General features: G+C 33.9%; 2 protein-coding genes across 2 annotated transcripts; both read left to right on the forward strand.

Annotated features, from left to right (window-relative positions):
* The first annotated feature begins 842 nt into the window (after nt 1-842).
* LOC145161544 (beta-fructofuranosidase, soluble isoenzyme I-like) lies at nt 843-5,555 on the forward strand. Its single transcript, XM_079081090.1, has 7 exons — nt 843-1,293; nt 1,460-1,468; nt 3,296-4,152; nt 4,328-4,489; nt 4,615-4,850; nt 4,930-5,017; nt 5,213-5,555. The coding sequence occupies exons 1-7, from the start codon at nt 900-902 to the stop codon at nt 5,411-5,413; spliced, it is 1,947 nt and encodes a 648-aa protein (XP_078937216.1). The 5' UTR covers nt 843-899; the 3' UTR covers nt 5,414-5,555.
* A 1,341-nt stretch (nt 5,556-6,896) lies between these two features.
* On the forward strand, nt 6,897-7,634 carry LOC145158714 (uncharacterized). The gene has a single exon (XM_079077572.1). It carries the CDS (start codon nt 6,897-6,899, stop codon nt 7,632-7,634), a length of 738 nt encoding a protein of 245 aa, XP_078933698.1.
* The last annotated feature ends 5,722 nt before the right edge of the window (nt 7,635-13,356 follow it).

Consider the following 13,356-nt stretch of genomic DNA (forward strand, 5'->3'; position numbering starts at 1 on the left):
GTTGTTAACAAAATTTCCGCCTTAAAACATGCTTAAAATTCAAACTAATTTATGTTTTCATGTAAATAAAGTTTAGTTTTTTTAAATTTTATCTAAACTTGTTAAAATAAACATGTATTATTTATATGATCCCTTTCATAAGGTTGAAAGTAGTCGATCTTGATTAAAATAATTTCATTTAAAATGTATTATACACGTACGTACGTTTTGGCATGTAACCATTAATGATGGAGTCACGAAAGGGGTTAACATCTATGGTCGCATTCCTCAAAGTTTCTTAAGGATTTTAGTATAAATATTAAATACATTAAAAAAATGTAGTGCAGCAAAAACTGAACAAAAATATATTTTAAATTTAGCTCATCTTCCATCAAATTTCTAGCTCACTGCATCTAATTTATTTAACTTGAACTAATATAAAAGATTCATAAAAAACTTAGAACATAAGAGTTGAACTTTTATCAAAGTTATTCGAACACAAACTAGTCCAAGTCAAATTTTATCAAGGTTAGAAAATCAAGCTTGAAATATATATAAGTATATAACTTTTCAAGATGCATGTAATATGTAAGTGTTTGATATATACGAATTTGGGTTGCAAATCAATCATTTTTATTAAGATCAAACTGGACTTGAGCTCCTCTAAGTCGTATACATCAACTTTTCAAATTAAACATGAATAAAGTTCGTTTTCTTAAGCCTTGTTTTTAATAAATATTTTTACAACCCGATCAAATTATTTGAATGTCAAAAGAGCTGGGCTTGACCCACGGTAACCCATACGCGGGCCCACAGTTCATCAAAATTCTAGAAATTATCCGTCTCTTGTATAAGAACTCTAAACTCATCTCCCTCCTTCACCAACATTCCTCCAATTTTCTCTAAACTACCACAAAACAATGGCTGCTGATCTCGAACATGCCACATCGACCTCATATTCTCTTTTGCCGGATTCCGACCACCACCTCCACCCACCGTCGATCTCTCAACGACGACGACCCCTCACCCTCTTGTCCTCGATCTTTCTCTCCATGTTAATATTTTCGTCTTTAATAGCTCTCATCCTCAACCGACATAGTCAACCCCATACTGTAGACGATGAAACCGGCGACAGAGCTCCGGCGAACGAGGCTTTTAAACCCATTTCAAGAGGAGTGTCTCAAGGGGTGTCGGAGAAGAGTAATTTCCAGCTGTCATCTTCCGGCGTTGAGGACATATACCCTTGGACCAATGCCATGTTGTCTTGGCAAAGAACAGGCTTCCATTTTCAACCTCCGAAAAACTGGATGAATGGTAACTCTTTGTAATACATAACTCAACGTAATTAATTCATTATTCATTTCATTTTATTATTATTATTATATTTTTCTATTTTCACTGATCCAACTATTAATTTCTTGAACTCCATTGATGCTTTCTGGTCGTTGAATTCTTGCTGGTTGATATATATCTTCTGTAGATCCCAACGGTATGCTCTCCCTCTCTCTCATTCTCATTTTTTAATAATTATTTAATCGATCTTTAGGAGATTGTTGTTTGTATATATATTTGAGTTTCTTTTCTCCAGTTGAAAATAAATTTTATTGTTTAAGAACAGAGAATCTTCAACGGATTTAGGATATGATTGATTAGTAGAGAAAAATTAAGACATTAAATTACTTACCAATTTTTAATTACAAGGTCAACGTTTTTGTTGCCAATATTTATGGAAAAGTAAGATTAATAGCATTCTACTTTGCTCATGCAAGTTACAAACTTTATCCGTTTATTTATTTTTTCTTTTCAAATACATTTCTTTAATATTCTTGTAATACATATCCTTGATGTTCCAAAATATATATGTGTATAAAAATAATAAATTCATTGGAAAGAAAATTCAAATGATATATATTTAAAATCGACTGACCAATTCGTTTTAAATGACCAATTCGTTTTAAATCTATTAACCAAAACAAATGTTAAAGTTATGAAATATAATTAGAGGGAAGTTATTTATATGAGACTTAACCTGGTCTTAAAAAGGATAAGATAAATGTCGCTATAGATATATGGTTGAGGATTACATGTGAGACCTATATAAGAAACCTAAGTAATCTTCTTTACCTCAATGTAGAAAAACCACAATGTATTTTGTTATTTCTAAAAACCGTAATATCTTATTATGGTAACTTATATACCTAAAATAATCATATATAGACCTCGTGTGTTTTATCTTGGAAGATATATAGATAACTTTCTGTCAACATAGAAAATTACGTATCAAAATTGCTAACTTTAGTAAATGCCGTATTTCATTTTTTTTCTTGGTTTGGTAATAAGAGAAAACAAATTTAGAAATTGTATGAAGAGAAAAGCAAGGTTCGTACCTTCGGTCCATCTAAACTTTTTGAGTGAACGATTAAGCTGATATATTATTGTGATATCAAATATATAAAAATAGTTAAAATATATATTTACTGTACATAAAACGCTATATATTATTGTGATATCAAATATATAAAAATAGTTTAAATATATATTTACTCATGTACATAAAACCATACTAAGGTCAATAAACATTTATTTGGATTTGTACTTTAAAAGAAAGTATTTGATTGTCAAATAAATATGTGAAATATATACTTGAAATAATATTTAACATAAAAATAAAGAATATTAAAAATGTTATATTAGTCGATGCTATAATGCAACGTTACATGTATCAAAAAAAAAAGAGTTACATTTAGCATACAAATTTTTTTAATTTTGGGGGATAACTCATAACTGTATAAGTATTTTATTTTATTTTATTTATTTGAAGCATTCTATTTTAGCAAAAAGGTATATGAAAAGACGCCAATCATATTTCGTGCTATGTATATACATGTTTAATAAACGGTACGATAAATGAAGACCCACCACATGGATTTAAATATTGCTGACGTGGATAGTTGGATGAACTTTTACATCGTGGATCATGTGTTACGTGATCTACGTTTATCATCCTATCATCTCATCACACGTGTCACACCAAATTTTGGGATCCCGTGAATTACGTGTTTTCTATTCTTTTGTAGGCGTTTTAATAGTTAACTGCCGTACACGTTAACTAACTTTCCACCGTCACACGTTTATTTATATTTTAATTATCAATTTCCAAAGACTAAATTCACAATTTTATATACTTGCGTCCTATGTAACATCTGATGTTACATTCATTTGTTAAAAATTAAAATTAGAAAACCAAATTGCAATTATAACTAATAAAGTTAGTTTTGTATATTAATATTGATACCGATTATACCATGTATCGCAGGTCCATTGTATCACATGGGATGGTACCATTTGTTCTATCAATACAACCCGGATGCAGCAGTATGGGGAAACATCACATGGGGACACGCAATATCAAAGGATCTGATCAATTGGCAACATCTCCCGTTTGCTATGGTTCCTGATCAGTGGTACGATATCAACGGCGTCTGGACAGGATCTGCTACACTCCTCCATGATGGTAAGATCGTTATGTTGTATACCGGGGACACCGATCAGGAAGTGCAGGTGCAAAACTTAGCATACCCCGCCAACCTATCGGATCCCCTCCTCCTAGATTGGGTCAAGTACCCGGGTAACCCAGTTTTGCTACCACCACCCGGCATTGGCGCTAAGGATTTTAGGGATCCAACTACCGCTTGGTTCAACCCAAATGGAAAATGGCGGGTCGGGTTAGGGTCCAAGGTTAACAAGACGGGTATTACACTTGTTTATGAAACAACAGATTTCACGAGCTTTGAGTTGTTGGATAATGTGATGCATGCAGTTCCCGGTACGGGTATGTGGGAGTGTGTTGACTTTTATCCGGTGTCAACAACGCAGTCAAACGGGTTGGATACATCTGTCAATGGAAGGGGTATTAAGCATGTGCTGAAATCAAGTTTAGATGATAATAAACATGATTATTATGCACTTGGGACGTATGACTCGATTAGTGACAAATGGACACCCGATAATTATGAGTTAGATGTGGGTATAGGACTACGACTTGATTATGGAAAATATTATGCATCAAAGACTTTTTATGACCAAAGTACTCAAAGAAGAATTCTATGGGGTTGGACTGGTGAAACCGATAGTGAAGCTGCCGATATTTTGAAGGGATGGGCCTCCGTTCAGGTAAAACCAATAATTATAAGATTTATCATTAACAAGTAAATATAAATGGTAAAGTGGGTGTGAAAAGTAAATGTGAAATTGTTTCAAGGGTCTAAAGTGTAAGAATAAAGATAACTCTTATTATTATTACTACTATTGTTATTAATTAAAGGGTTTTATGAAATATGAATGATAGACCATTCCAAGAGAAGTGGTGTTTGACAAAAAGACCGGGACGAATATACTTCAATGGCCAGTTAAAGAGGTTGAGAAGTTGAGAGTCAAAAATTCGAAATTTCGAAAAGTTTTGCTTAAACCGGGATCTCTTGTGCCACTTGAAGTAGGCTTAGCTACACAGGTATTTACTTCGGTGCGCATCTAGCGATATTTGTGTAAAACATAACATATTACATTGACCATTTATCATTTATTTATCATTGAATATAATATTTAATCTTTTGTTAAAAATTTTATTTATTACAGTTAGACATACTAGCAACGTTTGATATCGATACGACAACAGTAGAGGCGGCAATTGAGGCGGATGTGGGTTACAATTGCACCACAAGTGGTGGTTCCACCGCCAGAGGAGTTTTTGGACCTTTTGGATTAATAGTTGTTGCAGATGAATCACTCACTGAGCAAACTCCTGTCTATTTTTATATTGCTAAAGGTGCTGATGGGGTTGCTACTACTTATTTTTGTGCCGATGAATCCAAGTAAGGTTTTAATTTATCATCTCAAATATTATAAATTGATTATATGGAGTTGTTAAATTAACAATGAAAATGTGTGTAGATCATCAACGGCTGCGGATGTCACAAAAATAATCTATGGGAGCAGTGTTCCTGTTCTACATGGTGAAAATTTTAGCATGAGATTATTGGTATGCAACACTCTTTTTCTTCCTTTGAAATATTAATTTACCAAATGGTACACTCGTCCATTAATAATCCTGCATTTATAAGATATTTTGTATTTCATATATTCCGGATCAAAAAAATCAAATAAAATGGTTTGAGAGTACTATTATGATTATAAATTGAAATAAACTAAAAATTGATTTATAAAAATGTTTAAGGTTGATCATTCCATAGTGGAAAGTTTTGCTCAAGGTGGAAGGACGGTTATAACCTCAAGGGTATATCCAACAATGGCAATTTACAGCGCAGCAAAGGTCTTCCTATTCAATAATGCTACAGGAATAAGTGTAACGGCAAACGTAAATGTATGGAAAATGAACTCAGCCCAGATCGATTATTTCCCCCTTGGCCAACATTAAAACGACAAGCATACGACTATATTAGTCAATATATGGAATCATTATTTTTCTAAATCTGGGGTTACATAATTATGAGATGTAATCCACATTTATCAATAATTCATTTATATAATTTATCATCATCTTGATATTTCTTTATCAATTCTTGTTAACTAAAATAAAAAACCGTTAGAAAATGATGTATGTAGTAGAATATTTGTAATCAAATATGGATTGCTCACCGATCATGTAAATTCACTTTTTGTATATATATTTCACCATATAAATGACCGGGTAATAGAAAAAATCAAACTTACTTTAGTTCTTTAATTTAGGACGTCCATAAGTTGAATGTAAGAAGCTCCACTCATCATTTTTTGTAGATAACATTTCCAAATTTACCACCATTGCAAACCATCTTGCAAAGCCCACTCTATACACAATACTGATCTTCCTCGGATCACAATCTCTTTTAAATCTATCTATTGCAATTTCAAAAACCATCGGCCCCAACTAATGTTCATCAAACCAGGGGCGGATGTGTGTGGTCCCCGGGGGGTCCTGGGCCATTGCTCCGCTTCGGTCCGTAAGGGTAAAAAAAAAATTCTATTAGGTGCACCGGTTTCAAATTCGTTCGGGTGACACTATACTTTCGAGAATTCAAGGCCCAAAAAATATAAAGTGTAAAAAATGCTAGTCCAATAACATAAAGAAAATTAGCCCAATAGCTCAATGCATTGTGAGTTTGTGGCCCGAGTTGTTTATTAAGTTTTTAACCCAATTGACCCACATACCCATTACCCAATATCCATCGCCAATCAAAGTAAAGAAGCAGGAAATCGATCCACTGCTGAAAAGAAAAAAAAACCGGCACTTTAGCACCTTCTGTGAAAGCTGCGAACGAGAAAAAAAAATCGGCCTCCGCCTTCCTGCCTCCCTTCAATCGATTACAACCAAGTTAGCAAGGCATAAATTTCGATTTTGCTTGGCTTGGCTTGACACGCCTTTCAAACCTACAAATACAATGAAACAAGTAAGTATTGATAATTTAGGTTAATGAAATTAGTCAAATTAGTTGCTTTTTTGTTGAAATTTCTTATTGTTTAGGTGAAATTAGTAGTTCTTAACCTTGAAATTACTTGTTTACTAGTAACTTGTTGTTAGAATGTTAGATACTTAGATTGTCAATTGGAAATGGTGAACTTGAAACTGGAAGAGGGTTAAATCAAGAGAGCTCGCTTATTCGAGCGGGAGATACAAGATGGGGTTCACATTTCAAAACCATCACAAGTTTGATGAACTTATTTCCGGAGGTTCGTCATGTTCTTGCTTATGTCGAAGAGGAAGGATCCACTTTAAGTAACCGAAATCAAGCATTTGGCATCTTAAAATATTTCAAGACATTAGATTTCGTGTTTTACTTACATTTGATGTATGAAATTTTACACCTCACAAATGTATTGTCAAAACATCTTCAAAAAAAAAGGATCAAGATATTTTAGAAATGGCTTCTTTGGTTAGAGGGACAATGGACGCATTGAAGTGTTTGAGAGACACGGGGTTTGCTAAACTTTTATTGAAGGTATTCTCTTTTTGTCAAAAACATGATATTAATATTGTGGAGATGACGGAAAATTATGTCACATCAAGAGGCCGTAAGACTAAAGTTACTAATCAATTTCATTTTGAAGTTGAAATTTTCAACACCGTCATAGATATGCAAATTATAGAATTCGGGGATCGATTTAGTGAACTTAGCACCCAATTACTAGAATACATGGGGGCTTTTAGTCCTTGTGATTCATTTGCTAAATTTGACAAAACAAAGTTGTTAAAGTTGAGTGAGTTATACAAAAAAAAAATTGATGATGCGGAGAGGATGCAACTTGATGGTGAACTTGAAATATATTATCACGCTTTACATAAAGATAACTGGTTCACTAGTTTGCAAGGAATTTTCGACCTTTCTCGTTTGATGGTGGAAACGGGAAAACATCGGTCTTATCCTATAGTTTATAGGTTGTTGAAGTTGGTTTTGGTTTTACCCGTTGCAACCGCAACAGTCGAAAGATGTTTTTCAGCGATAAAGTTGTTGAAGACGGATTTGCATAACAAAATAGGTGATGATTTTTTGAACGATGTCATGATTTCTTATGTTGAAAAAGAAGCACTTATCAAAATGAAGATCGAAGATGTAATGGGTCGGTTTCAAAAAATGTGTACCCGTAGATGTCAAATTTAAATATTAAGATGTAATGGACCGGTTTGATGTATTAGTACTTTTAATTTTTTTATGTTATTATATTCGGACGAAAAAAAAAATTGTGTCACTGCTATGACAACTTTCTGCGTCCGCCACTGCATCAAACCTAAACACCGAAGATGACATGTCATAAATTCTGCTTGTGATCATTGTTTCCCAAATTAGTATCATTTAAGTTTTAATCAACAACTCGGTCATTGATTTACTCTCATATCCTTCATCATCATCCATCTCAAACAAACTGTCAATATTTTCCTGACTTTCTCAGTTTGATATGAGCACTTCACAACCCGAATCTTTGTATGGTTCAGGAAATTCAAATAACTTGCATGTGTATGAATGAAACAAGTTTTCCCATAATTCAATTTAAAAGATATACATGAATTATTGATATGCAAATTATGCATATACACCATGGATTGGCGAATGACAGAGGTCGTTAATATTTTATAAAGATGTAGCAATCCATGTGTTGGTCCTGCAACTTTTATGGAAATCCTTTAGTAGTTAGAATTAGTTTGACTTTTTTAACAGACCTAATAATTACACATTCATAGTAGATAAACCTGAGTTAAGTATGGAGTGGGTAGGCCCATATACAGCATGACGCTTATTGCCGGTATCTATCCAAGAAAACATCCAACTCTGTACACAATAATCAGAAAATTAGAAGAGAAGGGAAACTGGAAGTATATATGCAGGCTATTTACTCTTAGGGTGGAAGGAAGAAGCAAACCTGTAGGTAAAAGTGTGTTTCTAATACTCCGATTGACTCTTAAATTAGTGCTATGCAAACGACAATACTTGAGCCTTCCTCCTTCGAGACATCGACATATAACAAAAAATCTTGGATACAAAGCAAAAAGAAAAAGAAAGATGAAGCTTACAAGATCAGGAATGGATAAAAATGAAGAAACATATGATGACGACATGTGTGAAAAGGATGTAATATGCGACAATAAAACGAATAAAGAGAAGAATTAAAAAGAAAACATAGACGCATAATGAAACGGACCCTAGTAAATCAAATAACTGAGGATGATGGAGCGCAGTAGCCAACACCGGTGATGCAAGTAGAATCGCGCATCAGTTCCAAAATCGAAAACACCAAACATTTAAGAGAATCTGCAGAGCAAACAAGGAAAATAAGGAGAGAGAATTTAGAGGGTAGATGGAGCTTTTTCTTTGATCGATTACTGGTGAGATATCAAATAGAGAGAGGAGAGTAGTCTTGAGAAAGGATTGAAAGCGGTGAATAAGACGTACGGTGGGATACATGTGTTCAACATGATGGATGATGAATATACAAAGAGGCGATCGTTATAACAGAGAGGTTTCAGATTATAGATTAGGAATGAGGGAATAATTTATTAAGACGAATAAATGAAATCACCAGTTGAAATTTCAAAACCCTTATGACTTTAGGACCTTAGAATTAGAAACAGAAAATAAACCACTATTAAAATAAAGATTGATCTATGAAGTCACCTAAATGAAAGCGAATCAAATAATATCCTTCAAAGTTTCTTGTTAATTCAATGATAGAACCAGATGGATTATCAGTTATCGAAACCTATATTAGAATGTGGGGAGCAAATAAACAGTTCATAGAAAACCGATAGTATGGAGTTATGGCATCAATATGAAACAACAGTTATGCTTCTTATCTGCAAAGAAACCCATCAATTGATCATTACAGAGGAGCGTTGGCGAAATGGGCAAACGTCGGTATATTGGGTTGTTGGGTAGAGAGAGGTGATGGAGGTAGTAGCGTATTGGGAAAGTAGGGAAGCGTTGGAGGAGGTGAGCGGAAGTGTGGAGGTGAAGATTTGACTTTTCAAAGGGTGGCACATTGTTCCATTTAGTGGAATCATGAGTAATGAACCATATACCTATCTATTAGGACCCAACCCGGCAGAAGCCTGCTTAAAATCAAGAAAAAATAGCCGAAAATCCAAGAAAAATCCTACACTTATTCCACATTAATCCACATTTCCCATTTTGCTTAATTTTTAAAGCATAGGGTTTCTTTAAATATATAAGACTAGAGAAGTCTTAAGGCCGTCCTAAGGACGGCCCAGTATCGTCATGTATTATATAGGAGGGTGACGTTTAAATGAAGATGCTTAAATATATTGATGATGCTTAAATATATAAAAGAGTAACTCATTCAAATATAGGTATGCATGTATACAAATTAATTCCATCGAAGGAAAATCTAAGCAAAGACAGATAAAATTTTGTGCAACCATTCTTGTATAACCATGAGAAACGAAGGCATACTCAATAATGAATTGTCGTATGTGCTTAATAATTAGAATGGAACCCAAAAATCTAGAGTCCAAACCATATTGAATCAAAAAATCAAATCAAAAACTGATTCTATATATTTAATTATTCATCACTTTAATTTCATATTGATATTTTTCAAATTAACCACATACATTGCTACATTATTTCAAAGAAATTTATTTAAAGAATTAAATAAAATCTAGTAACTACAAATACCAATAGGTTTAAATTTTGACATATTTGGTGGGAACCAATCCCCGGATAGGGAAATTGCTGTGAAATAGCAACAAAATTATGCATAACTAACAAAAGTGGAATACTTAAATTCTATCTAAAACATAATTGTGCTAGTTCATTGGCACTCTAAGAATATATAAAGCATATTTCAATGACCAGGTAGTCTCTAGACAACCCGTTCAGGAAATCTACATCTCATGAGTTGAAAGTTGAAACAAACCTCATGAATCTCATCAACATCCTAAAAAGTTATGAAGTTGTGTAATCATAAATTACCTTTGCTCTCATAAGATATTAAAGTTCGGGAATCTCCAACATTACTTTAAATGCCTCGGAGGTTCCAACTGTAATAATCATTAGCATTGAAATATATAAGGGTATTAAAAGGTCAGAACATCACATTGCTAATAATGCAGGCTCCCATGAAGATGGAACAACTTTCTTGACATGATCAAGAGCACTATCTTATATTTTGCAACAATACAACGAGATCAAAACATCATCAAAAGCAAGAGTTTAGTACTGGATGCATCTTTAAACCAACTTCCAGAAACATCATATCCCCATTAAGTTCCTTTAAGCAAAAAGGAAACAACACCCAACACAAAATTACTGATAGATATGAAAAGCAAGTCACCTTTAAATGTGGAGATGTATAGAGATAAGATAACATCGGTTCACCCAAAGCAAGATAGAGTATTATAGGGTCTAACACTCTGCCTAAAACATAACAGTCATCAATAAAACATTTGCAATCCTTAGAATAAGTTTCAATTTACTAATCAAAACAATGCCCCATTGGCCCAGTTAAGACTAAGTGTTGTGCATAGCAATGTTACAAATATGATATCAAACAACACTTTCATATGAAATAGAGGGCATAAAAGTTAATTCTAGAAGTTGAAATACCATATATCCATAATTGAGAAGCTATACTAAAAAGCAAATCTTGTTTTTAACATTTCAACACAGAAAATAAGGTTCACTGACACACACAAGCAAGCTCTATGTATATGTACAAAGAAATGAGTATCGTAATCTGAAACATACTCGGTCAGAAAAAAAACAATTTCCACTTCCAACCTGTAATAGTTGTAATTCTCCCCTTCTTGCTTGGAGTAATCTTTTTCTCTCTATAAATAAGACATGAGATCTAGTTCATCTTTTCCCTTTCCTTTTTATTGAACACATAATCTACCACCACCAAATAAAGTTTATCATTTAAAATTATAATAAATTGAAACAAACTGAAGTAAAATACAAAGATTCAACAGTTCCATTTCCTATTCCAAATAAATAATCCAAGAAAATTAACCCAATCAAGCTAGGATTAAGACGAATGGGATTATGAAATTTTAATATAAAACATAAATGACAATAAGAACATCAAAATACACAATAAATTGAAATCAAATAACTTTATTAGCAGCTAGCAACATGAAATTTAAATAAGTAGATGTCAATTACCAAGTTAAACCACATGGGTTCTTCCGGAGCCAACCGGTGGGTTGATGAATGTCAAATTCATGTCCACAAGAAAAATGGAAAAATGGAGACGCGTAGCGGACACGGTTGATACTTCTATGCACTTGTCGTTATCCATTCTGGTTTAACTGCTTTTCCCTTTTAAGGTGACCTGGTAGCAGAGCAGGCGGCGACATTGCTCTCCACCACACGCGCCAGACGAGAAAGGGATGGAAAACTCCCAGCTATTTGAACTACACATAGAATTCAACGCCTCAATGGGAACTACCGGTAACCCTAAACAACGATCACCAAAAAATCGAAGAGGAAATAAGAAAATGGTTTCGGGTTTATAGGAAACATCGACTGATGAATGAACACGAACATGTCTGGAGAGAAGATAGGAGTGAATAGTCTAATACAGATGCTATAAACGTGGCGTGAAGATCTGAAAACAACGCATAGAATTCACGACTCATCATCTGCAGCCCATAGATTTTAACTGGTGTCGTATCACGTGACCATCATATTGCGAAACATTATGTCTAGAAAGTCCTAAAGATTACTACGTTGCCAAAATTGTAAGCCCAATTAATCCCTTAGATATCATTTGGGCTGGACGAAAATGAGTATACTAATTACCGTTGTTATCATCATGAACCCTAAATTATGCGTGCTTGTATTGTTGTATATCTCCTTGAAACATATTTTTTGTTTCAAATAGGTAAGATGAACTTATAAAAAGAATTATAAAATTCGGGTTATGATCATCAATATTGAGCTGTACAACATCGTAGGCAAGAACATAAGTTATGTTGCACCAATCAAACGTTTGTATGTCTAAGCAGTTAAATAAAGAAATCTTAATGGACATTAGAAAATATGTTTCCTAGCCCGCTTCTTGAAGAAGATAAAAGATTGTGACATCATCTTTTTCTCATGGTGACACCCATGGCGGTGGGTGGTTGAAGGAGACACTGCCATCTTTGTATCACAGACCCAAACTCAAAGACATTATTTTTAAACCCTAAATACCCTTCACCAATTGAGAGAGAGAGAGAGAGAGAGAGAGAGAGAGAGAGAGAGAGAGAGAGGTCTTGCGTACACGAAATTGGAGAAGTGCAATCGGAACTCAAACCAGAAACATATAGAAAGGTCGTGGAATCAAGACATAGAGAGGTGATGCAATCAAAATGTAAACCGTGATTTGCACCGGCGTTTGGGGTTATGTGATGGAGATGGTGAAGTCACCGGTAAGAAAGAGACGAGAGAAAAAGAAGAGGAAATGGTGGTATCTGGGAGACGTACTGGGAAAAGTGGAAGCCAGAAGAGAAGAAGGATGTCCAACTCTGTGGAAAGAAGAGTAGTGGGATACAGGTGTCCTAATGCAAGATGAAAGCAGCGGCAAGCCTAGGTATGACTCATGAAACCTATAAGAAGCTATGGGAGCAGCTTAATCGTGAAGAATAAGATGGTGGAGAAGGTAAAAAAAAACATGTTTGCAATCCGTATAAAATTTATTATTATTTTATTATATATCGAGTTAGTGGATGATATGGAAAACCAAAAGATATCTTAAGTTTTTTTTTAAATCAACCAAAAATCTACATAAATCCACAAAAATCCTCATAAATCAACGAAAAATCCTCCTCGCTCCACTTTCTAAGGGAAGAGGCGTTTTTATATTATAATGATATATATATCATTT

This window comes from Lactuca virosa, chromosome 2, assembly GCF_052849685.1.
Source record: "Lactuca virosa cultivar CGN04683 chromosome 2, Lactuca_virosa_CGN04683_v6, whole genome shotgun sequence".
Taxonomy (NCBI): domain Eukaryota; kingdom Viridiplantae; phylum Streptophyta; class Magnoliopsida; order Asterales; family Asteraceae; genus Lactuca; species Lactuca virosa.

Excerpts from the sequence above, each read along its gene's own strand:
- LOC145161544 (XM_079081090.1), top strand. The coding sequence starts at position 900 with ATGGCTGCTGATCTCGAACATGCCACATCGACCTCATATTCTCTTTTG. Across the intron at positions 4,490-4,614 it reads AAGTAGGCTTAGCTACACAG|TTAGACATACTAGCAACGTT; the intron begins GTATTTACTTCG and ends TATTTATTACAG. Across the intron at positions 4,851-4,929 it reads TTTTGTGCCGATGAATCCAA|ATCATCAACGGCTGCGGATG; the intron begins GTAAGGTTTTAA and ends AAATGTGTGTAG.
- LOC145158714 (XM_079077572.1), top strand. The coding sequence starts at position 6,897 with ATGGCTTCTTTGGTTAGAGGGACAATGGACGCATTGAAGTGTTTGAGA.